Raw genomic sequence first — 27,011 nt, forward strand, 5'->3', positions numbered from 1 at the left:
ATTAATGTTTGTTATGGAGACGAAAGGTTTCCTGCTACATCACTGCCAACTTGAGCGGAGTTTTAAGTGATGATGCAGCCTACAGATGTTTGGTGACATGGACTCAATACATGGAACGTCGACTCAAGTCAAATGCCACAACTTTCTTTTGCATGTTTGAATGTTCATTTTGCTTTGAAGGCCACTTTCCAAATAATAGATCTTTGCAGAAATATAACTAAAACAGGATTCATTGGTGTAATATATTAAAGTAAAATGCAAGCACTATAAGTTTGAAAATTGATTTGTCCAGTTTAAAGCCTTCTATTTTCCTATGTTGACCTGCTTTTTTGGGCAACCTTTTTTTTTGGGGGGGGGGGGGGTATTATCATCTTGCATGATAAGGGATCTTCCACTTAGTTTGGTTGCACATTTCTTTAAACTGACAGGTAAAACTTTTTTTTTTCCTGCTGCAGTCATGTCCTTCATCAATGAGGATTAATGAGCATCTCCGAGAAGATGCAACGCAAGCCCGAGCCATGACAACGCCTCCTAATTGTTCACAGATGAAAATGTATGTTTCAATCACTTTAGTTAAGGTAAATATTTTCTTACTCATCAGATCTTTTTTTTTTCAGGCTTGTCTCTGTGCCTATTGTCCTTTTTTCTTATTGCTTATGAGTGGCTTGCATCTTCTCGTGTATCCTCTATGCTTATGTTCATAAAGTGTTGTGGAAATAGATTGTCATACAGTCACTCCTACCCTGTGCTCTTTTTCTGATGTCGCTAACTGTTTTGTAGGCCTTTCAATATCTCAAGTTGTTTGTCATCAACTGTACACAACTTCTATTTTTCTTCAGGCCATTCCAAATTATTGAACTGATTACAGCTCATGCAATGCCTCTGATTGATGGTTTTTACATTCAGATCCAAGATTGCTTGGTTTCCCACCTATTGACTGCTTTTTCATTTTCATGTTGGTTCCACATGTAATTGGTATAAATGTAGTCTTCACAGGCAAAACCAACATCTGAAACATAGCTTAGACATTGAGTGCTATTTAATGTTTACATGAAGTCTTATAAGACACAGCTGGGCCACAAAACATTTCACTCATATGTTCAAATACTTCTGCCAACATGGTTTCAACCCAAAGGGTGTGTATCAGATGTACAAGGGAATAGAGCACCTTGAAATGTTCACCAACTTTCTTCATTATCTTTTGATGTCAAACTCAAATGTGTTTTTAGCTTACAACAAAAGTAAAGTAACTGGCCGGAACGTTACAATACTTTTCAATAAAGTAAAGGAACTGGCCTCACTGCTCTAATATTGTTTGAGGAGCGTGTGTATGTTTGAACCTTTTTATGTACATAGTTTCTATATATTTAGAGCATATTAAAGCATCAATGTTTTAGGGGTTGAAAGGCTTCAGATGTGTTGACGCGAAGGTGATGACAGTCTCGTGAACGTCGATCGATTAATTGCTGACGATTTTTTTGCAGTGGTCAGATTGCTGTGCCCCTAAAACAAAGGGTCGCTCGCTCACTCATCTTTGGTTACATGGGCTCCTACACATTCAAGACCACTGCACTGTGAAGCGGACGTGCTCACCAGCCGACCACCGTGCCACCTCTTTACTGTTATTGATCAAAATATATGCAAATGACCCATATAATTTCTAAAACAGGAAGGAGGGAATGCTGAGCAGTAATGCACTGTAGCAAACCTTCAGTTGTGTTAAGCGGGTTGTTGCAAGAGTTTCATTTGGATCTGTGACACTCTGAAGGCATATGTAATTTGCGATTTGATGACCTAAGGTCGAGCGTGGGACCAGTAGGAGGAGAAAGTAGATTGTGAAGGCTGCTCCTCGGCTAACATTAGCAGGTGCCTTTTCAAATGGGTACTTCAAATTCTAAAATTGTCAAATTCCTCTTTTTTAACTTTTGATACTGTTTCAAATGTGTGTGCGTAGCAAGATCAACCTCTCACCTCAGGGATTGGATCAGACAACAAGATGTAGAGCTTTTCGTGTGCACTATCACGAACTCCGCACCAGCGGGCCGGGTCAAAGTTCTGCCAGATGCGACCCAGGCATATGGCGACCCACTGGCGAAGCAGTGGGTGGGGGTCCGAAAGCTGCTCCAGGCAGTTTGCTATTAGGTTACCCTGCAGACAGGCCTCCTGATGAGAGAGAGTAGAGGGAAGGATACAGGATGATTATATTGTGAAAAATTCACTGGCTGGGAGACTCCTAAACAGCACACAAAATTCCAAGCTTGGTCTCTTTCGACTCATTAGTCAATAAGTCATCACTGACCTACGACCTCACACTGCATCACGCTTAAAAGGTTGGTGAGATTTGCACCAAGCGCAGTTACTCACTTGAAGCAAGCAGAAAAGCTAATGGGTGCTTAGAAATGTATGGCCATCTAAAGTGAGAGGAAACCCCTCCTTCCCCCCAACCCCACAACATTTAAGAAAACTTTCTGCCATTTTACGTGTGTATCTGCCTTCTATCAACAAAAATACTGCTCACAGAGTGATTTAAACTGCTTCACTTAGAGTACAAAGCAATAATTACTGCTCTGCTTTTTCAGGAATCCGCAGGAAATTTTCTTTGATTATTTTATTCAAGGCAAGGCAGCTTTATTCATATAGCACAATTCATGCACAAGGTGACTCAATGTGCTTCACACAAGCAAAGACACAAGACTTCAAAAGCATTTACAAACACCATTTCACGACATTTAGAAGCAAAGCAGAGAAAACAAGTGGCTTACAAAATGTAGTAAGAGAGCATTCTGTACAATGACAACATTTCAACATATTAACAGAAAACATTTTTAAATGTTTTCAAAGTAAAGAGAAAAAAATAGGTTTCCCAAATTACAAAAAAAGAAACAAACAAAAAAGAAATTTTTAAAACATGATTCAAAGATCTGGATTTAATAGCAATTACACTTGCCATCTTATTGCATTGACATGCAACATAACTAAATGCAGCTTCACCATGTTTGCTTTGAACTCTGGGCTCCACTAAATGACCCAAGTCTTTGTATCTCAGAGCCCTACTGGGTTGATATTCAATCAGCATTTCCTTGATGTTTTCAGAACTCAATCCAATCAGTGATTTATAGACCTGGAGCAGAATTTTAAAAACGATTCTACAGCTGACTCTGAGTCAGCCATGATTTTTATAAACGTATTTTTGGTGTTGTCATTTATAAATCCTTTTCAATCGAAACAGTGGTTGCCTGAACTTTTGGGATTCCTGTATTTGTAGTTCAAAGATAAATCCAGAAGTCCAGAAAAAGAAAAAAGGCATTATCAGCAGAGAAGAATGCAAGCAAAAAGAAGAGTAGAGCAGCTGGCATTGAAACACTACGCAAGCAGGAAGCAGTCGTTATAGGTCCTCATATTTGTCTGTCCCGATGAGTGGCACTCATCGCTGTCCTGTGAAAAACATGTGTCCATTTTTGTAGTTTTAAAAATGTATACATTAATGGGGTGGCCAAAAGGCGCTTACCCAATTAAGGTAAAAAAAAAAATATATATATATATATATATATGGGCATGTGTCATTTTCACATCATAGCGGCGTATTGGAAATCTATTATTTCCTGTGTACATGTTTCATCATTTTCTCCTTTTCCATGATAAAATGCCAGCTCAAAACGGTATTGCATTATATCACACCATGAAAGGCCCAAGCTGGTGTGCATCCTTTCCATTAAGCCTAGCATTCAATAGCACTTGACGAAAGACTGACGAAAGTAAGAATCGTAACATTTTGAGCCATTTTCTCAACCTTAGCCCACCTTTCATGCGTTTAATCAAAATATTTTTCCCTCATTCTATCATCGTGCATCCCAGCAGTACCCTGGGGGTTATCAGTGGCATGTTGGCAATGCGGTTGTGAGCACAGTTGTTGAATGTAAGAAAGATGAATAATGGAGCTATGAAGCTGGCAGAGAGTCTTGCTGTTATGCTGGAGATCATCTATTATTTACAGGCCCGGGAGAGAGGTAAGGGCATTGAGTATACAGGAATATGGAGACAAATTGGTGTTTCTTAGCATGTGCTCACATTCTCTGATTTGTCACATTTATAAGGGAGGTTCTCAAAGACAAGTTTTGCAAGTTGATGAATGATTAAGCCATTAGGGAGATGAATGCGTGAAATAACATTCCCAACTAGACGGAAAGACAACTGCAGAAAGCAGAAGACAGACTGCAAAGCAGTTTAATGGTGTGGTATTTGTAAACTTGTATGTGGGTCTTTGAGTGCTTTGTGGCAAGGGAGAACTACATCACTTCAGCATTGGCTACTTTGTCGGCTCATCTCCGAGAACAAATGCTGGCTAAATGGCGAATAACCCGGCGCCTGTCAGTGTACTCTTATGAGTTAGAAGGTGATGAGACAATGTTAAGAAATAAATTGTATTCATAATGGGATATTCATGCAGCAACAAGAAATAAACAATGGCTCATACAGTACATTTTCTGATGCTGGTTATACCACATTAGTGAAAGGGATCATCTTGCCGTGATGGCCCATTTTTCACTCCAAAACAACTCTATGTTTTGATCAGGAATATGATATTAGCTTGCATTTTCAGTTTGTTTTGGAGAAATCAGTAAAAAACTAACGTTCAAAAAGCCTTTTTCTCATCACAGCGACTCAGCTGTCTGATCAGTTTCGGGCGCGAAGCAATTCGACTGCCTGAAAGGCGGCCGTCCGCAACACAGAGCTCCTTGTCTGGCAGGTAAGAAACCTGCTGACCTCGTCTGTTTAGCGACCAAACGCTAATTGCTTCCTTGACCGCTGCAGTGGTGTTAGCCACAGGAGCTAGAAGGAGCGAGCTGCCATTTAACAAAACTTTAGCAGAGTTAAAATGTATATAAACGGAGACCAATCACCACCAAAATTAATATGCACATTCCTACTCTTGTCCACTTCAACCTGCACAAAAACAACAAAAAAAGATCAGCACAATACTTTCGATTTTATGGAGGTGATTGTGGTTTTTCCTCATGGGAGCTCACAATTAATGTTGATATAATCCCAAATATTGTGGCGATCACTTTTATACTTTGACAGGTTGAAGTGGACAAGAGTAGGAATGTGCATATGATTTTTGGTGGCGACTGGTTTCCATCTTCAGACACCGCTACGTGACGCCATCAGCGACGAACCAAGCCAGGAAGCAATATTACAATACTTGCCACGTTACTTAAATGGTGTTCGTCGAACTTATGTGTCAATTAAAGCAGTCTCCTCCCAAATTGGGGCCGTTACAATTTGTGTCACAAAAAATCACTTGAAATCACAAAATAATTTTTCGGGGGGTTGAATTTTAGTACGGACCACATTTTTACATCAAGACATGTAGGAGAGAGTAAGTGCTTATGTTCAACCCAATCAAATGTCCCTTTTAAATCGCAAAGCTTCAGTCATTTTCTATTCAGCTCAGTTTGAAAACACATCATTGAGTGTCAGTATCAATACCAAGCAAAATGTATTATGTATTCATACCTGTCCTGTGTTATAGCTGTTAACAATAACAGCTAATATGAAGACAGCCATGGTCCGATGCTCAGCCTAGAAAGTAAAATAAATAAATAAATACATGTATAATGATGGATGATATTTGCACTGTTCACATTGATTGCCCATAATTGCCCTTCCATAATCATCAAATTGAAAAATATACTTACTGGCATGTAGCTGTCCGCCAAGACAGAGAGGAAATACTTGTGACCATTGTCTTTGACCAGGTCAGCTTGGCAGGACTAAAAACAAGCAAGATGGAGGAGGTTAAACTTTTTGATTTTTTTTTCTACCCACATACTCCACATAGAAGCACTCTCTGGGTTAGGGAAGGGCAATTCAGTGTGGCCCACAAATCAGGGAGGACAATTTATATTAGCGAAAGGTTTATACTATTAAAATATCAGACATAAAACTGGCTGATAGTTCAATGACAGTAGGTTTTCAAAAAGAGGAACAGGCTTGGTGCCTATGGCCCACAATTGAAAAACAAGCAGGAGAAAAGTCCTACGGTCAGTGGGTTGGTGTACTCCGGTAACTGTGTGTAAGTTATGTGCAAAAGTTGGTTCGTTGAGAAGTGCAGCATTGCATGCTGCCTGCTAAGAACACGGATAATGTGCTTGTTAGAATCTGCTGCTCTACACAGCAGCAATAAAGGTCCACTGCATGTCATGCACCGGCATAACAAGTTAATAAAATTGGTTTTCAAAATTGATTTGGGGAATTAAAAAGGTGGTTAATACAAACACGGCCATCTCAGTCCATTTATCCCTGCTGTAGGTCATCGCGGGGCTTGAGATACTCAGCTCAGATCTTGTTAAGAGTCAGACAACAACAAACATGTCCATGTTTGAATTATTGCTTCTCGGTTATACGTATGTCGTTCAAGGTCATCTGACAATATCGGTCATTATTTCCAGGTTCAGAAGAAATGAATGGTCTTAAACATTTGCTTTGTGAATTACAGCATCTGACCAATTACAGAACAGGCATTAAAAGTGGTGCATCTGTAATTCACTTGGTTCACTGTCAGTTCCTAATACAAGTATAATTTACAGGTAGAATAATATGTGGACATCAGCATTGCACGACCTATCTGTATCAAAACTGAACCGAAATTCTTTTTGCCAGCAAAACTGGTTGAGTACCTTCATTCGTAAGTATCAAGTCCAAGGCTCCAGAAGGTGACAACGCAGTGATTAAATAAGAGGAAATGTGAAGATTTCCTCTGCCAGATGATTTACAGTGTGCGTACTTAGATGTTTTGCTGGCGGCCCTAAAATTTTAAGTTAGATGCACGTTATTTTATTTGCCTACATGTCTGACAGGCAAGGTGTGGCGAACGGATATGAGAAGTCTGTTGCGAATCGTGTTCGAAAGCAACCCGCTCCACGCTGAAGAACTCACTGAGGGCCGGACCAGGTGTGATTTTTACGAGATACTTATGCAGGTCATGTATTGAAGTCAAAAGTTTGTTTTATTGTGACATCACTTGTGGACATACGGAAGATGTCATGTGGTATTTGAAGGACTCAACATTCAAGAAAGAAAAAAACAAAACAACCCCCCCCCCCCCCCCCCCGAAACCTACTGCCTGGCAAGACAGGGAACAATGCAGATGCCAATTCCATCACAGATTCACGAGTACGAGAACTTACACTGTCCACAGCCAGGATTTTAGCCCAGATGAAAACCAGCAGCGGCCGCAGCTCTCTGGCTGAGCTCTGTAGCAGCTTCAAGACATATGGGAAGATTCCAACAGACAGGGCCTGGAAACACACAAACAGTCGTTTGTTCACTGAACAGCAAATCCTGAGGCATCACGATGGAGGACTGTGGACGCATTTGTCGAGGTACCGAGGAGGAAGCGGAGGCTCAGAGGGGATCGAGCCTTTTCCGTTGCTGGCCGTTCCCTTTGGAATGACCTCTCACGAAAAGTTGGGCAAGCCACTTCGCTGCCCAACTTTAAACTCGTCTTTAAACACATTTCTATTCTTTTTCACACTAGTCTTGAGTTTTGAATTTAACTTTTGAGGTTTGCACAATAAATGTTCTCAAAATTACACTACAGTCAGCTCATCGAAAAACATCTGACAAAAAACATCAGAACACAGGTTGCTCTTCCAACCACCCATCCTTCTTCTGAAACATTCATCCTTTTGGACTGATTTTAAATCTATTTGCTGCTTGTCAAGCTGCTACCTAGCACTAAGCTAACTTGAGAATTTTCACCCCCTCTCCGACATTGAAATGGCCACACTGCCTTCGTATGCCACTGTGAGAGTTCAGCAGACAAAGGTGTTAAGAAACTGTCTTGCTGGGCTTCAGTGACTGCTTAAGAGTTGAATTTGATGCTCAACTCCAGGTTCGCTTGCTCCGAGGTAGTCCATAGCTGGGCCTCACGTGATGCATGAGCCTCTTCTTTCTCTTCACTCTCAACTGATTTAAAGCTCTGATGATTTTACCACAGATTGGTTTGTTACAAACATCAGACATCCAGCTAGGTTGTAAGCCACGTGTCGTATTTTGTCATCTGAGTTGTTCCACTTATTTATGGGGGAAAAAGTTTAGTGCCAATTTATCTTGCTCCCATTTTTTATAAATCACAAAAACCTGACATTTGAAAAGGGGTTAAGACTTTTTACATTGTAACTATCTTCCTACCTGCCAACAAACCTAATTTTGGTCAGAAACCGCACCGCAAAATTTTCAACTGTAACAGTGGACCTATCTTGTGCTTCCTTGAAGTAACAGACACAGATAGGATATGAAGAACACACCAGACTGACAGCCCAGGGTCCGAGGTCCAGAAAGCGTCCAAGAAGGTCGAGAGCCCGAAGTCGATGCACTTGGCTCAGGAGAACCTAGTAATAAACAGAGGTCAGTGGTCATTTGTGCTTCTCCCAGAGCAACAAGCACAGGACAAATAATAGCACGAGAACCAGAGAGGTCGAGGCAGTGGAGTGAAACAGATGGCTGACCCACCACGAACTAGCAAACTGGCCCCAAGCCACACTTTGTTTACTCTGAATGTTTATGGGGATGCCCTCTTGAAAAGCATTATCACAAAAATATAAATGTGTTAACACAGGCATTCAATGTACACCACTCACGCCAAACAGAGTATGAACATTGTATTCAAGATAACTGTTAAAATATAAGCTCACATATACTGTACGTGTTGTTTCCGTAACGTGTTGCATACTGTGTACAGAACGTGTTGTGTCAGTACCGAACATTCGCGAGTGACTGTCCCACAGCGCGCGTGGGAATGAGCATATGGAGGAACATCGACCCATACACGCGTGCACGCACGCAGCCCGCCGACACAAGAAGTATTCTTAGCATACTCCGTGACAAAAACCGAGTGAGCGTGACCACCACACGTTACAGGAGGAGGCGAGGGGAAGACCTCTTGCATGTTACCAAGATTACACAGCACGTGTGTGTGCGCTTAGTCAAGACAGAGCGCAATATCTCTTTTCTTTTCTTTTGTTCTGAAGATGATTTATTTTCAAAACGTTACCAGCAAATTTGACATGTCACACAATGAACAGCTCCGGTCACCCATGCATAGATAAGCTCATTTCATGCAAAACATATTTCTTAAAGCTGGGCTCAAGGTTCAATCCTGCAGCAATGCTCCTATGTGAAATGCAGGTGTGCATATTTACATCGCTTCCTTTACCCTTGATGCCACTTTCTTCACTTACATATAACCTTGTCAGCAATTCTTGCAAATTATAACCACTTTCTATTTCCATGTTTTGTGTATGTCCCGTGAGACACAATATCAAGTGATTATAGAAATGCCATCCTAATCTTGGTTCACATAAGAAAAATTTTAACACATACACACCACATGCACATACACAACAGGAGGTACAGCTGCATCAACAACTCACTTTTGACAATACTTGCTTTTAACTGACATTGTTTTTGTTATTGTGTTTTGTAGTTTGATATAAGGGGGGGTTCGGATAAATGGCTAAAAAGGCAGCCTGTGAAGGCATCTTCAATCAAGGCTGTCTTTGTAAAGGTTTGTATTAAGTTCAACACATCAGTGGTACGAGTACACATCCATCAATTTTCTAATCCGCTTATCCTCACAAGGGTCGCGGGCGTGCTGGAGCCTAAACCAGCTGTCTTCGGGCAGTAGGCGGGGGACACCCATAACTGGTTGCCAGCCAATCGCAGGGAACACAGAGACAAACAACCATTTGTGCTCACAATCACACCGAGAGTACCGGAGAAAATCCACACAAGCATGGGGAGAACAAGCACATTTCACACAGGAAGGCCAATCAAACCCTGCACCACTGCACTGTGAGGCGGACATCCACCATGCCACCTCTTTAAGAACTTTTTGAACTTCTCTTTGGGTAATTTTTCTTTTCCAGTTTGTATTTGTATGTACATGTATATTATATGTCCACATCATCCAGGTGTGCCTAAAATGTATCCATCAAAAAAACAAAGCTGGAACATGAAGTTGAAACCATCTTGAAGATGACAGTGCTACGCTGCATAATATTGCATCATCTTTCAAGGCTTGCTCTTCTTGTGTCCGATCCTCTCTCACCTCAGTATTTGCTTTCACACACCATGTACAATAGTTCTACCCAATCAGTCTTGCTTTTCCCACAGCTCTTAACAAGTCCTGGCAGAACTGCTAACAGAGGGCTTAGTCAGCAGGAAATTACCATTCAACACGGACAGCAACACTCTGCCACTGTACTGTGATATAAAACAACACAACAGCTGTAGAAGCCAGTGAGGTGGGTTGAGAGGAATCCAACAGTTAATGTACACCATACAGGTTCTGGTACCCTAATTGGGGATTAGAAAAATATGTAACAACTTTCAGGAACAACACAGACACTGGTCTTGTCACACTCTTTGTAGCTGGACTCTAATGCAGAAAATTAGCCTGCTCTTGTGCACATATCCGCCGCTCGGGAGGGAGATTTCAAGAGAGGTATGGTAATGGTTTGGAAAGTACTGCTGCAATGGTAATTTTCCATTCGGTGAAGAACTTTTGCTGATATATGAGTTTGATCAAGATGCAATCGTCACGAGCTGAAGCGGCTGCGTGTGCATAATGGGAGGATAAAGCCAGTTGAAATTTCCACCATGGCTAATTTGGGTCCATCTGTAAACGTGATGGCATCCTGGCAGCGGTACATTCCTCCTCTTTGTTACTTACTGCCTAATCCTAGCCGAGACATCAAGCGGAAGCGCATAAGCAAGCTGCGCTGTGTGGCAGATCAACAGGAACAAAAAAAATAAACAACAGGAAACGCTTCCCTTTAGTTCTTTTAAAAGCCGCATCCTTAATTTAAAGGGGTTTGTATTTTGTAGACGCTTTGCTTCTGAGACCACATTAAACCCAACAATGAAGGAATATTGCTACCAAACTTCAGTCTGTTCAGCTGTCAAAATGGGACACGATTTGGGGATGCTACAAGGTGATGTCACCTCTGTAGTATACTCGAGAGCTCGATTTATTCATCCAATTAAGTGCTGACAGAAGGGATGAAGGCTTCCATGTAATATTTCTATTTGACTGCAAATACAGGATTTAATACTTTTTTTGGTACATGCAACACATTGGATTAAGGAAGTATTTCAGGGCTTTCAGAAAGATTTTTACATCAGATGTTGCTCTTGTGACTTCTACAGATGAGCATTTTATAAGTAATCTAACACGAAAACTTGACTGTGAGTAGTATGAAATAAAGTACATAGAGTGCCTTGCGAAAAGTTTAAGTCCTTTTAAACCTTTTGAACTTTTGTCACGTCAGGCTTCAAGCAAAGAAAAAAAAAGTTATTTGTGGGATACAATCATAGAGTGGAACGAAATTTATATTTTAACTTTTTTTATTTGTTATTAAAAACTGAAGAGTAGGACATGCAAAACTATTCACCCGCTTTTGTTTCAGTGCAGCAAACCGATTCCAGAAGTTTCCTGATGATTTCGGAATGATCCAATGTTGACCTAAATGACTGATGATGATCGAGTCCATCTGTGTGTATTCACCCACCCCACCCACCCATTTTCTGATCCGCTTATCCTCACAAGGGTCGCGGGGGGTGCTGGAGCCTATCCCAGCTGTGTTCGGGCAGTAGGCGGAGAACACCCTGAACCGGTTGCCAGCCAATCGCAGGGCACACAGAGACGAACAACCATCCGCGGGAAGAACATGCAAAAATGCCCGGGAAGAACATGCAAACTCCACACAGGGAGGCCGGAGCTGGAATTAAACCAGGTACCTCTGCACTGTGAGGTTGACGCGCTAACCACTGGACCAACGGGCCGCCTGTGTGTAATCAAAACCAGGATAAATACACTTGCTCGATGATGGTCTCAGAGGTCTGTTAAAAGAATATCGGGGAGACAACTGGATCAAGAAGACCAAGGAACACACCTGGTAAGTTTCGGGATAACGTGGTGCAGAGGTTTAAAGCAGCATTAGGAGATAAAACTTTAAACATGTTGTGGAGCACTGTTATCACGCTTATACTGAAATGGAAATACTGTCAGACCGCTGCAAACCAACCCGGTCATCCCTCTCAACAGCTCAAACAAGGAGAGCACCGATCAGAGATGCAGCCAAGATGCCCATGATTACTCAGAATGAAGAGCAGAGATCCGCAGCTAAAATCGGGGAATCTGTCCATATAATAACAACTATGAGATGCTCATTGCACATACAGTATCTGGCCTTTATGGAAGAGGAGCAGTCAGAAAGCCATCTCACAAACAAAACCATAAAAAGCAAGTATTGCAAAAAAACAAAATGTAAGTTTCTGGACTAAATGCAAAACATTATGTTTGGCTTAAAATTAACACTCCATATCACCCTGAACACACCATTTCTACAATCAAACATGTTGGTGGCAGCGTCATGGTCTGGGACTGCTTTTCTTCTGCAGGGATGTGGAAGACATAGTTGATGGGAAAATGGATGGAGCCAAATTCAAGGCTATTTTGGAGGAAAACCTGGGGTCTGCAAGACCTGAGACGGAGGCTTATCTTCCAACCAGACAATCAATCATCCTGAACATAGCAAGTAAGCAAAATCTAAAATCCAACCTTGGTGTTACAATGACCAAGTCAAAGTATCGACTTAAATCCAAATGAAAACCTGTGGAAAGATCTGAAAACTGCTGTTCACAAAAGCTCCTCATCTCATCTTCCTGAGCTGAAGCTGTTTTGCCAGGAAGAAATGGCAAAACAATCTCTCTGATGTGCACAAGTGAAAGAGACATGCCCCAAATGACTTCAGCTGTTATTGCAGCAAAAGGTGCTTCTTCAAAGTAGAAACTCAGGGAGGCCGAATCAGTTCAATAAATAAAGGTTTCAATATTATACATTCCATTCCACTTCATGATTGTGTCTCACTCTGTGATTCTTCTCTCTCTCTCGCACGCACGCACGCAAAATCCAGTGTTGTATCTTTGTTTAAAAACCTGAAATGTGGCAAGGTAAAAGAAATTCAAGGGTGTCTGGTACTTTGACAAGGCACGTTATGTAAGAAAAATGGCCATACCGAGGATCTAAAGTCTAAACACCCACGTTCAAATACCTGTTTTGTTTTTGTTTTTTTGCAGTACAAAAAGATACGTTTTCCACCACTAATGTTACCTTCCTGTATAACCTGTGGAGCTCGATTAAGATGAAAAAAAACAAAACATCTTGTTGAGAGGGGAAGTCAAAAATAATCAACTTAAATAATCAACACATGGGTGCACACTAATGAGGGACTTGCGTGTGTTAATTAAACAGTCACAAACTGTGGGAGCCAGCTCACAACTGCCACCATTTAATTTATGCACCAATAATGATAACCTGTAACCTGATAACATGGTAAGCTGCCCACTGTAGGAACCGCTGTCCCTGAGAGGGTTAAAGTACCTCTTTATGAACCCCAAATTAAGTTCAGGTGTCCAAATATACAGTATATATATATTTTTTTGCTTTCTGTCAGAAGCCTGAAGGCTTTTTGCTAACACTGACTTATACTTGGGACTGTTCATAAATCCCTCTACCTTGACTGAGGCCCCAGTTCAAGATGAAGAAAAACAGCTCCAAAGCACGACACTGCCGTCACAATGTTTCTGTGTTGAGACGGTGTTGTTTTCGTGATTCGCAGTGATGTGTTTACCACCGACATACCTTTTGGAATTACGGACATACAGTAAATCTCAACCTTTGTTTTCATCGGTCCATAACACATTTTCCCACATTTTTGGAAGACTTTGAGTGTCTTTTTTGTATTGATATGATGAGGCTTACATTTTGCCACCCGAGCCAATAGCCCCAGACAGATAAAGATGACAGGAAATTGTTGTCATGCACTGAACACGGGTCGCTGTTAGTGTAGTGGTACACTCGCCTGACTTGTTTGCGGGCAGGGTGGGATCAGTTCCCACTCAGTGACGGAGTGGATGTGAGTGTGAATGGTTGTTTCTGTAGATGCTTTGCGACTGACTGGCTACCAGTTCAGGGTGTAGTCTGCCTTCCGCCTGAAGTCAGCTGGGATAGGCTCCAGCAACTCCCCGCGACCCTGTTCAGGTTAAGCGGTGTTGAAAAGGAATGGATAGATCGATGTACTATGCAGCCAGTTCTCGCAGAAATCGGTCTGTTGCAGCCTCCGTGATAGATTCAAGGCCTTGCAGATGCTTAGGCCCGTTTTCGATGTCTCCCTCCTCCAACAAGCTTAAATCAAATGATCAGGGTTGTTATTAGGCTTCTATAGACCTTCCCAATGAGTTGGTCATTTGAATCAGGTGTGTTGGAGGAGGGGAACATCTAAGACAGGCAGGACAGCAGCCCTCGAGGACTGAAGTCTGTGACCCCCTGAAATACAGTATTTTTGTATCCATCTATCATCCACCCATTTACTTGTTATATCTAGAGAGCTAGTTAGAGCTCGCTATCAATCAATCTATCTGCTTTTTATATCTAGATGAATAGTGTTAGGGGATGTATGTGAATATTTCTTAAATGCTTCAAGGTGCAACCATGTGGGAGTGCATACCTGCAGTACAATAGGGAGTTGCTCGGGAGGATTCCGGTTCTCTACGCCCATTGTCAACCAGACCTGAAAGGCTGTCAGCTGTTCTGCGAAGAAAGGGCTGTGCTGTGGAGACAAATATGCACACATTTACGTGGATGCGCATGCACAACCATGCATAAAGAGCCAGTCTGCAGTGACTAAGTCATCATTTCATCACAACCTTGACACATGAGCCGGGGAGTGACAACGCACCGTAGAAACCGCATAAATCCTGATCTATCATGATCACCTTCTCCGTATCTCACTTGCTGCTGCCATGGTAGCATGCCTGACTGACTGGTTGCTGGAGGGGTTTTGATCACGCAGAGGTTTAATGCTGCTGCAGGAATTAGGACAGTTAAGAACTGTTGGTGGATGTGAGAGGGAAGTATCTATGCCTCTCGGCAGGCAGGCCAGATTGATTTGTGCATAATCAAAGCTTAATAAGTCCCGACACAAGAAGACGTGTACTAAATTAGTCTAAAGATTGAGTTTCTGTTTGGGTAGGCTGTTGCGACTTTTGGCTTGTCTCATCAAGGGTTGCCACAACGACTATTAGACTGTTATAATTAGTAGTTGAGAATATATTATGTCTTCCAGTTATCATCATGATAAATGCAAAGACAAAGAATGACAAAGAATAGGATTGACATCTTCATGCCGTCAAACATCGAACCACATTGGGTAAATGGGTAATAAACATTCAAGGTAAAAGCAAAATTTCATGAAGGGAAAGACCGAGTCAAGGAGGATCCTTTACATTAGTCCTCAGAGGCTCAATTATAGTGCTGCAAAATGATTTCAGGCCAAGCTGGAGGAACAAAAGGAATAAAGATAGAAAGCCGTTCCCATGGGAGCGATGAATATGATGTCCTCTTACGGGTGGAGGAAAGGAAAGGCCCAGATCAAAAGTGCCTCCATTTAGAAAGCTGCACCACTGCAAACGTCTTTCTTTTTCAGGATGGTCTATTTGGTGTCTAGGGCAAAGCGGCCGGGAGTTTCTACACTTCTGGAAAGCGAATGCAACATGATTTCGGAGTTGGTTAGCCGGATATATGTCTCAATGTCTCGTTCAGATTATTTGGTCTCAATGTCTGTCGTAGTTCATCCCACAGGTGATCATCGATTACCTCAGCCTAAGCACAAAAGCATGAAGGCGAGTGTTACTGTTTTCACCCCTGCTTGTGTTACTTTCAGGATAAAAAAAAAATGCAGTGCCAAGTTCCTGTGTGTCATATAAAAAAAAATGTGCCATTAAATTTTGGTGCTTGTTCTGGGAAAACACATGTAACACACCTGTCATGACAAGTGAAGGTTCAGATTTTGCACTTGTGTTTACTGTGGGTGGGTGTATAAAAAATGAAAACATGAGCAGTTTCACGTATGCTATTCATATATTTTCTTGCTTTGTGTCGGACAAAACACCACGCACACTTACCCTGAATGCAGTGCCCTCCTCGATGATGGTTGGCAGCTGAGACAAGCAGATATCCACAGCCAAGTCCCATGCTTGCCTATGAGAGGTGACACATGAGCAACCACTTCCATTTAACATTTTCTCCTATTGCATGCCTGTAATTGTATGTGTTATATTTTTACCCTGGGGGCTGACAGAGGGGCCACCAAGGAGCCTCTAATCCCCTTCTATACCCCAGCGCTCACTCATGGTCACCATCACTAATTCATACGGTTATGCAATGCAACTGGACCCCTGTCCCAGCTTCTCAATTTGGTCTGTCTCCCTCTCTCCTTTACACTTTCCTGTTTCGGTGTTGGGCCTCAACGAAGCTTTTCCATCATTATTCGTAATCGTGTCAATTTATCGATGCTGACCAATGCACTATGTTGGAATAAACAACTGGGGAAGAGAAAAAATAAATCCACACACTTTTTGCTCTTTAACTCATTCAGTACCAGCCAATTCTGGACCAGGTCTGAAAAGACGTTTCAAAACGTCTTTGGGAGTGAATGAGTTAAATGGCTTTCTTTTCCTCAATACAGTACATATATCAGAGTTTACTTGCATTATAACTGATGCATCACTTTAATGTGTGGTAAGGCATGCACATGTGACTTAACAAGCAAAGAAATTTTGGAAAGGAATTAAGGTCAGTGCGTTTCTGTTGAGGTTGCCCCATCTTATTGTGATTTGTTTGACCAATGTAAATTTACACCATGATCCACTGCTGCGTGTTTGTGATTGCAGGGTCTTTATGCTGGCTAAGCGTCAAGATCTCTGCAAGTACTATGAATCAGCAAACGTATTGGCTGAATCAGTGTTTTTTAAACCCTGTGCCGCGGCAGATATTGTCAGGTGTGCCGTGGGAAATTATACAATATGTATGCCTGTACGGTCGATCGCCTGGAAGAGTAATCATGTAGTACTCTTCCATACCGGTAGGGAGCAGCAGCAGCTAGGAAATTGCCTTTTGCTTCAAGACAAGCTAAGTTTCCAACACGAGACAATAAAAAAGGTATCTTTCATTTAGATTTACGTTTACTGGAGATGCAACGGCACCAATGTTCCCTCTAAGCTGCGCAACTGCGCACTGGTCGCACACTCTCAGCTCACAAGAAAACCTATCCAGCGTTCGCAGTAAACGCGCTGCAAATGAATTAAATATTTTACTTTTTTTCCTGCATCAACTTGCTGTGTAATTCAGTGAGTGACAGGTGTCCAGCCAATCACACAATACGATGCAATGACGCTATGCAGCCAATCACAGGATTGACAGTACTTGCGCATGTTCTCTGCTCCATGACAATAACAGTGCGGCGGTGATAAGTGACGCTAATGCTAATCCGTTATCGTGGTATAACGACCGGGCAGTGAACGTGATACGTCGACTCCCCAAACCAAAATAATAAAATGCGGTTCTTTTAAGTTGGAATGGCTGTGGGGGTATGTGCAAATAGAAGAACAAGCAGTGAAACTGGGTGAGATGTTTTCTTTTTCGAGTGAGAAAGGTTTGCTCTGCAAAACATGCAGCAAAGCTTAAGTTGTAAGCAAATTTTCCGATGGAAAAATATGGACTAAATGGAAGGTGGACAACCTCAAGCGACACATTCAGCAGAAAAGTAATTTGAATGATGTTGGAATTATACAAAGACTCAAGATGGGAAAAGGGATTGGTACAATATTGCGGGAGAGCGCCGGGGAGAAAAAGAACCGGCTGTCACACAGAAAAAAAATCCGACCCTGAGCAAGTTTAAGTTCTAATTGACTATATTTTACTTGCCGTTAAAACAAATGCACCAAATATTGGATTGATGTTAATTTGATTCCTATTCAATGTGTTATAATATTGTGTTATTTTTCATTGTTAAAAAAAGCCTATAGTAACGATACAATACTTAATTGTTAAAATAAGTTTTTTTCACATTTTCAGGTAGTGGTGTGCCACGGAATTTTTTTAAATGAAAAATATGTGCCTTGGCTCGAAAAGGATTGAAAAACACTGGGCTAAATCACTAAAGAGCATGACTGCCCCGATTTTATTAAAAGTATAATTTCTTCAGGATGATGCGTCATTTTTGTACGAATGAGGTACAAATATTCACAGCTTTTCTGGACAAGCATCGCAACCATCCTTGTTTCAGTACATTGACAGTTCGAAAGACAATGTTTAGTTTTTAGGATGGAAAAAAATCCATAATCAGAAATAATTGCATTAGTTCCGGTACAAAATTTACATTAGGTGGTCCAGTGGATTGAAACTAGTTTCAACCCCTGGCCTTGGGAAGGGGAAAAATATAAAATTATAACCCCGGTAAAAAATTGTTTTAGGTTTATTACCACAAAATCAATACACGATGGTGCCTTGCGATACGAGTGATCCAACTTTGGTACTTTTTCGAGATTCGAGCTGTCGTTTGGCAGATACAGTATTTTGCTTTGCGAGCAAAAATTTAAGATACAAACACTCATTGGTGGCAAATAACACAACTTCAGAAAAAGAAACAGTTTGGCAAATGGTGAATTATTCAAACTGTATTACACCACATGCATTTGAAGTTCACTGTCAAAGGAAAGATTATAATCAATGACAATTGCATGTTTTGTATTTAAAACAACCACATAGCTTCGCCTTAAGTCCGCTATGCTTCGTGTGAAAAATGCAAAACACGACACACCAGTTAATGAACAGCATCTACGTGACAGTGTTATAATGCTTTAAGTAATGAATATTTGAAAACAAACGGTACATCAACATATGTAGACCGACAATATAACAATACTCAGGCATATATTCTTTATCCTCTGAGAACAACTACAATGATAATACTGCAGCTTGCCGAGTCACTGACAGTAATCATGAAACTCTTGGCTATGTTGACCACAAAACTTGGTAGACAAAAATACAGGCTTATATTGCGACATGGTATGAAGTCTCCCCCCCAAATTGACATAAAATGATCTCCATCGTGACCAGTATTGTGTGAAGTCAAAAGGAAAGAGCAGAAATGCAGAGGAGCCAAATTATCAAAGATACATGCACGGGGAGGAGGAATCAGCACCACTTGGGATGGCAGCATTAACTCAGGTAATGGCTGCCAATATCAATGAGCAACTCATCACCAAAACCTGTCAGTGTGTGCGCGCGCGTGTGTGTGCGGTGCATGCGGAATAGGAATAAGGACAGCACTCAACAGAAGAGTGAAAGGGAGCAGTTGGTGGCTGACTAAGCACTTGTCGCTGTTGCCTGCAGAGAGTGGTGCAGTAACACACACGCCCACATTTGTACATGCTCCCACACTGACACCGTCCACAGGGGAGTAATCAGCCTTGGATTTTTCTGTTCTATCCGGTTCGACACCATTTGAATAACAACGGCTGTATAGGTGCAGCCACAGCCAACGATCCACAACTCCCGAATTGTTTAATTGCCTCCTTTTATCGTCCCTCCACTCGAAAATTCCTGATCCCAATTTTATTATTCGAGTGCCCTTTTATTTGTGCCACGTTCACATTTATCGTTCACCGGCATGATTTCGACAGTCGAGTCATAATTCTGTGCTCCTAAATACTGCATGTGCTGCAGTGTGGTGGAGCTCTCAATAACTGTCGCCATAAACACAATAATACACACACACACACACACACACACACACACACACACACACACAAACACACACACACACACACACACACACACACACACACACACACACACACACACACACAACACACACACACACACACACACACACACACACACACACATCTAATATAGATGTGTAAGCCAAGAGAAAAATCACTAACTCCTGCACAAACAGGATTCTGTCCAAAACGGGATGCCATCTTATGTTATGCAACAATCTGCCTCACAAGGCAGAACAAGTGAGAAGGTTTTCTTTGTTTTGCAACACAAGACAGATAGCGAGTGGGAGGTTTCAGGGATACATTTAGAGAAGACACAAAAACAATAGTGGCAGAACTGTTTGTGGAAAGGCATAAAGTTAACGGGGGAGCGTTTCTGACACAAGGGAGGGCCACAGAAGTCAATAGACAAGGATTCAAATGAGTACCTCTGTGTATTTGGGATTAGATAAGAAGAGAGATATTTTCATTGAAGTTAAATGTATATTTTGGACAACTGTCCGGAGTTATTATTAGTTGCCAATACTGGGGTTGTGTGTGTGTGTGTGTGTGTGTGTGTGTGTGTGTGTGTGTGTGTGTGTGTGTGTGCGTGCGTGCGTGCGTGCGTGCGTGAGATGCGGTGACTTGACCGGATACGCAACCTCTCTGTTGAGAGTGACAGCAGGGACCCTTCGTTAAGAGGCCATCCCTCCCTTACATGTAAAAGTAGTAGTACTCATGTGTTTTGTTTTTTCTTTGGCTTTGTTTTTTTGTGACATTTATTTCAAAAGAAAGGCAATTATCAACAAGGGGTCTTGAATGGGAACTAACCCCACAAATTCTAAAACCATGAATGCATTATATGTGCCAACATGAGAACTCCAAAGATGGTACTCTGATTAATATTGCATTTGTGGGATAAAAATCAAACAGGATACGAAACCAAAGTAAGGGGCGGTGTCATGTTGGGTTAAATCATGATGAGCTGCATTATTATTATTCGGAGCTTTACTTTATGGTAATGATGGTAAAGGCACTTGGTTCCTAGAATGCGTTGTGTGGCGCACTACAATTAATGACATTAGAAAGAAGTTAAACCTTGGCATATACGTGTTTCTAGTAGTAGTTTTTGACCCAACTGTGTCAGAGTGTCACTGTGAGAGTGTCAGGAATGCATTTTGTCATTTACTACAGCGTGTAAAAAACAAAAAAGATGAAATACATTAAATAAATTAATAACATTACTTACTTACATTAACATACTTTCTTTTCACCTTCTAGATTATTTTAACATGCAAACCCAGTGCTGTGTGAGTGTGTCTTACCACATGGCATGCATATATGTTGGAGGCAAGCGAGGGCTGCTGACTGGTGTGCAGTTGTATGACCTCATTATCCTCTCTGCTAAAAGAAAATTACGGAACAAGCTGGCCACCAGAAGGTCCTGACGAAACAACTTCTGGAACAAATCTAAAGGCAAACGCAGAACAAAAGATTTATTTTACACAAAATACATAATTACACGGTAGGAACACACAACACTGTATAAAAAAAATTAAAAAAACTACACAAGCTACTTTAAGAAATGGAAATGACTCAAAGAGGCTCGAAGGTGCACCGTGTATACGTTTTTTGATGACAGAGGGACGAGAGCTGCAGAAAACCAAACAGCAAAAGGTTATAGCTGTGTATTCATTGCTACATTAACATTACAGGACCTGTAAATGACCAATATGGAATCAGAAGCCACAACGGAGCATTTGGCTATCATGCTTTCTTTGTGGGTATTTCTAACTACCAGCCAAAAATATATGTTGCTGTAATTAAAGCCGCGACAGTAAATTTTGAATTCGCGCATTAATGTTTTTCTGTCTCGATATGCACCTCGTTTGACTGACGACTAGTACGGGGTGTACCCATTGTCACCAAAAGGGAGACTGGGATAGGCTACAGTTCCTGGGTCACCCAAAAAGTCGAATCAGAAGAAAATGGTAGGACAGGGGCAAGCCAATATCCTGCAAATCTATGGCTTTTTATTTGTTTGGTGTATGAGTTAAATTGTGTGTGCTGCATGTAAGAAAAAGTCCAACAGAGGTCAGAACGAGTTGGACCATAGTCTGGTTTATTTGAATTAGGTGTGCAGCAGAGCCTCATTACTGGATGGATTCTCCCCGACGTGGGCTGCTTCATTACAGCCCTGAGGGTTTAAAAGGCTTTGGCAGCCATCAGCATTGTCACATTGTTACCGGAGCTGCGAGTTAGTGTGCTTGGGATATGTGAGTGGCATAAAAGTTAGCGAGTAAAATCTGGTCAGGGTATCCTCTTGCAGGTTCTCAATGTTGCTTGTGGTGTCTAACGGTCTTATAGAAAATCATGGAAGTTGCAGATTGTTCCAAAGTGACATCCATTTGTCTATGTCACAGATGAAAATAATTTCTTGTGCCAACCAGACTGACTTTTATTTTAGTAAACGGGAATGTTCCACCATGTTCCTGTCAATAATAAAACCTTTTGTGGTTTAGGTAAACACAGGAACGGTGGAACAGAACTCCCTCTTTGAGACAAACAATGCTTGTGGGCCTGGTCGGTCTTCCACTGCACCACCTCAGGAATGGCGCGAGTCCCTTCATTTAACTTTCTGGTTTTACATCTTCAGATATTAAAAAAATATGTGTGTCCTACCTGGTAAGTAACAAACATACAAAGGTTTTTTTTAATCCGATAAATTGTGTTTGACATACGACTTTGACAGTAAACAGCAACACCACAATAAAAAAATTCCATAAGTTTTTTTTAAAAATATGTAAATTCAATATCATCAGGAATTTACACACTTCAAACTTCCAAGACATACCTAACGTAAAGGAAGCTACAGTTAATTCAGCTTTTTTCAAGGACCTAAACTTGTGACAGAAAGCATTTCCTTTCCGAGTTGTGCTTGTAGGTGAATAAAAAAAAAATTCATTAATAAAAAAAATAATAATCATAAAGAAAAGCTATCTCAGTGCCCCCCCCCCCCCAGGCTGAAGTACATTTGAAACCAAATGGTCAATAGTTGCAAACGAAGCTTCAAAAATTGCAACCAAAATTTAGGAACTTTCATTAAAAATAAAGACACATTTCACTCCATAAAAAAACGGGTGTGTCATGATATCGTGTGCACTGTATGAAAACTGAAAATCCCAAAATTAGATCTATATCAGGCATGGGCAACTGGCGGCCAGAGTTGTCTCCCGGGCAACAGCGGCCATCGGACTCAACTGTTCTGTATGACCCGGGGCATTTTGCCCCTCCGCCCATCTTGGTGCAGAGCAAAAAACAAAATAACTGAGCAAGTCTCAACTATGATGTCACTCCCAAATAAGTCAAATTCCCAAGAACTGGCAAAAATATTGTCACCAGCTTTCAAAGAAAATTGTGTTGAGCAGCTGTCAGCCAGTTTCTTACTGATGGACATTTTTACATGTGTAGCCTCAGTGAAATTGGCGTTTTTGGATGACACTACCAAGATCTCTCATAAGCACAAAAGAAAGCTGGCCATGATCCCTGATTGAGAATGAACTAAATTTGATGGAAAGGGCCAGAAATACAGTATGCCATTGCAATTATTTTACGCGTCCCATTTCAAACAATGACACTTTGGTCATGTGAGTAGTAACACACTACTCGCTCTAAGACCAAGTTGTTGGCTGCCATATAAAGGTCACTTCCATTTGAGGAGCCCTCTTTTGGACTTTTGCCTTACTTCAACACTGTATTACATTTTCTCAGCCGGAGGTGTGGGGAGGGATTGTCTGACAATTTTACTGTTAGTTGTGTGTCATTATTACGGTGATTTATTTGACGCCTTCATTTGAAATTCTGGGGAAGTTTGCTTATGCGTGCAGAGCCGCACCTCGGGGCAACACGTTCCAGGCAATGGTGTCGGTGATGGCTGTGAAGATCCAATTGAGTTCTCCGAGGGGAGTGCGCCTGTCATTGAGCCTCCCAGGGATCCTGCACACAACATAACAACACAGATGGCTCGGTGTCAGCAACTCATCGCATGTCACAAAGATGATTCAGAACACAAAGTGGCAATCACTCAACCCTGTCACCTCACACATCTGAGGGTATTTACATTTACCGGCCCTTCGGCTTCAACTGAGTGAGACGGACAGGCCAAGGGTGCACACACACTGAAGATTCATGTATGAGTAAATAAGTGTTCACAGAAAACTGCTATAGTCCATGAATTAAGACAGAGAGGGCCCAAAAAGGGAAAACAGAAGCCTTTTGCAAGTTATTATGTAAGTTGTATGATTATTTTAAAGATGTAAAGTTGACATATACAGTAGTTACACTGTACTGTGCTGCATACCATTGCTGTCCAATGAAAGCAGTCCTTGCCCAATTTGCAATTTTTTTCATCTTTTCAGAGAAATCACCTTATGATAACAAGAAAAATTACTAAAACTTGGGATATTGTCGCAGTTTCATGGAACATATATTGGAGGTGTAAATGATTAATCGACAACTAACCAATTATCACACAAATCAATAAATATTTTGATAATCAAATAATCCTTCACAGACCTTGGTGTTGTTTAATTTAAAATGTTTGAAATCATCTTATTTTAAGTCTCTCAACATATTCTCAGATTTTCGAAAGCAGACTTATTATCTTTGTGTTGAATCAAAATAAAACATTTGCAAACATCTACTTTTAGGAAATATCAATCAACATGATCAACGTGTTTGTCTCTTATCTAACATGCTCAGGACTAGACCAGTATTTTAATCTTCCCCCATACCCAGATGTTGTATACGAATAGGGGATGTCGTTAATATTTGTCAACTGCAGGCATGTAAAGCCCTTTGAGACTCTTTTCTGATTAAGGACGATATAAATACAGTGATCCCTTGCCACTCTGCGCTTCAAGTTTTGCGGCCTCAGTGTTTCGCGGTGTTTCTTCAGTATTAATAAAAAATGTGTAAAAAAAAAATACAGCCATATCAGCGCCCATGTTGCGGAAAGACGCGTTGTTTCATGTTGATGCCACGAGAGAGATGGTTTCACTGGTTTACATATTTTAAACATGCAGGTACCTGTGATGTTTCTTGTTTGCAATAACATAAATGATCAAACAGACAACGACATCGTGGACAGCGGCTCTTCCCATCAAGCTTACTCCCGCATGTACATACTCATAACTGGTCTGTTGTCAACTGCCTGTAGTCTCGGACCTTAACCAACATAGGGTGGAACAGCTGTGAAATCCCGGTTCACATTTAACTGTATGCAAACGTTTAATCCGCAAACACGAAAATTCCGAGGGGAGGGTTAAATTATACCTCTCAGTTATTTACTTTTTTTTTTAACCTTGCTTTGAGGGCCTGGCAGTGATGTCTCAGGCTGACCATTAGGGGCACCATGTAAGAGCAGTGCATAGATAAGAGATATGAGATGTACAACGGAGATGAAGAAGTACAGTTGGATGGATGGCTGCTTTCAATTAGTCAATCGATAGATGGCAGGTTAGCTCTGTGTGCTGAGCTGTAAATGAAATGAATGAAAAAAGGAATTCCAAACGTCGCGAACATATTAGTGGAGGAATAGAAATGACAGTGTTCCCTCTGCAGCAGTGAGGAAAATCTAACAATAGATGGACTACAGATGGAAATGACCTTTCTGCGAAATCTGGTGCAAGCATCCTTTCAAGTTTTCTGATATAGATTTTTTTCAACTTGATTCTTCCCTATTTATCCCTGTTCTTTTCATGGTGAAATGTATACTGAATGTTTATCAATTTAATTTTTTTTAGGGGGGTTTAAGAAAGAACATTTTTGTACAACTTTTTCTCTTTTTTTTAAAAATTAATTAAGGAGCCACTCACTGTGGTCTGCGGGCCGCCCGTTGTATATCCCTCAGCCAGTTGTATCATATGATAGACATTTTAAATCTGCAATAGAGTTATATCGTACAGTTTTACTTTGAAGTAAGAACTTGCAGTTTGAAATGAAATACACCTCTCTGACACACCCCAGATGCTGCCGATCTCGGATTAGAGCATTTAAGATGTAAAGTGTACAAACTTTGTGAACCAATAATTACACAATTTCACTCATAATTGAACATCTTCGATCGCAGGATCGAAACATTTTTTCCCTCTTAATTTAAATAAATGTTATACACTGCAGAAATTGCAAACTGATCTCACCCCACAGAGAGTGGATAAGGTTCTATATTTGTTGACCTCAGCAATCAAGTTTGTGCATTTTTTTTACACTCACAAATATTTCAGGCTTTATGCATTTTTTTAATGGCTACTGCTCAGTCTTCCAAAATTTGTGGAGTAGGCTGTGCAGTTACTTGTGTTAAACTTAAATGAGACATTATATAGTTTCCACAATTTAAAGCGGTTGACAGGTGTCTTAATAATATGTCTGTGATAAATATTGGCCAAAATCCCGACAGGTTAACGAATGAGAGCACACTCTCAGCCTGATGATAGTGGCACGAATATGCGATGCATGCAGTAAAACAATTATTCCCTGCCCCCAGGCGAACACCATCACTGAACGTTTGAAGCTCGGGTGTTATGTAAGTTAATTGGTGATTCAATTATGAATCACAACACTGCATAGAAAGTAGCACGGAGTCATGTTTCAATATCTGTATTTAGGGTCAAGTGCATTTTTCGTGATCGAAATACTTTCTTGCATTTTTAATGCAAAGGTTGCAAGCTCTGATGGGATGTGTACAGACCTTCTCAGTAACATCAGCAACTCCAACCAACACAATAATCTTGAGGTAACCTTAATGTCCCAAGATCTCCACTAAGTGGTCAAGGTGAAAAGAAGCTCATTTCAGCGATGGAATGACTGTAGAGTGAAAAGGTCCAGTGATGCATTTTGAAAGCTTGCCAATTGTGGTGGGAAACTCAACGCAACAATGGAGCACTCAGCCGTTTGTAGTCTGTGTTATTTACAGTAATTTACCAGTAAGAATAATTTACGTGTCTTGGCACAGGGGGCTGAAACGACTGTGTTGGTCAATGAATGATTGGGCACGTAAATGAAGTGGTTAACTGGTCGGAAACATTCTCAATGTCACCGTTCTCCAGATATATACAGATAGAGATAAAATACACCTCAGAATTCATGCTGGATTATACAGTGATTTTTAATTTTTTTTGCAAATAATGGTGGAATGTTATACAATCACCCAGTCTGGATGATGTCAGTGTGACTTGTTTTTCACATCTTGTGTGAAATTCTCTTCATGATAGAAAGATATTTGTTAATGTGCCATACTAATTTCCAAGAGTTAAAACATATCCATGGTCTCTGTGTGT

General features: G+C 41.0%; 1 protein-coding gene across 2 annotated transcripts in view; it reads right to left on the bottom strand.

Annotated features, from left to right (window-relative positions):
• rptor (regulatory associated protein of MTOR, complex 1) overlaps positions 1-27,011 on the bottom strand; it is a 163,999-nt gene that overhangs the window by 76,488 nt on the left and 60,500 nt on the right. For both annotated transcript variants that reach the window (XM_086120522.1, XM_086120521.1), the window contains exons 9-17: positions 23,570-23,670; positions 21,000-21,144; positions 16,033-16,108; positions 14,577-14,678; positions 8,313-8,396; positions 7,191-7,301; positions 5,700-5,774; positions 5,518-5,583; positions 1,972-2,163 (exon numbers count right to left, since the gene is read on the bottom strand). In XM_086120522.1, the coding sequence (XP_085976648.1) occupies positions 1,972-2,163; positions 5,518-5,583; positions 5,700-5,774; positions 7,191-7,301; positions 8,313-8,396; positions 14,577-14,678; positions 16,033-16,108; positions 21,000-21,144; positions 23,570-23,670 (952 nt within the window). The remainder of the gene's footprint in view (positions 1-1,971; positions 2,164-5,517; positions 5,584-5,699; positions 5,775-7,190; positions 7,302-8,312; positions 8,397-14,576; positions 14,679-16,032; positions 16,109-20,999; positions 21,145-23,569; positions 23,671-27,011) is intronic.

Source organism: Hippocampus guttulatus, chromosome 9 (genome assembly GCF_054856545.1).
Source record: "Hippocampus guttulatus isolate MCC_2025c chromosome 9, RoL_Hgut_1.0, whole genome shotgun sequence".
Lineage (NCBI taxonomy): Eukaryota > Metazoa > Chordata > Actinopteri > Syngnathiformes > Syngnathidae > Hippocampus > Hippocampus guttulatus.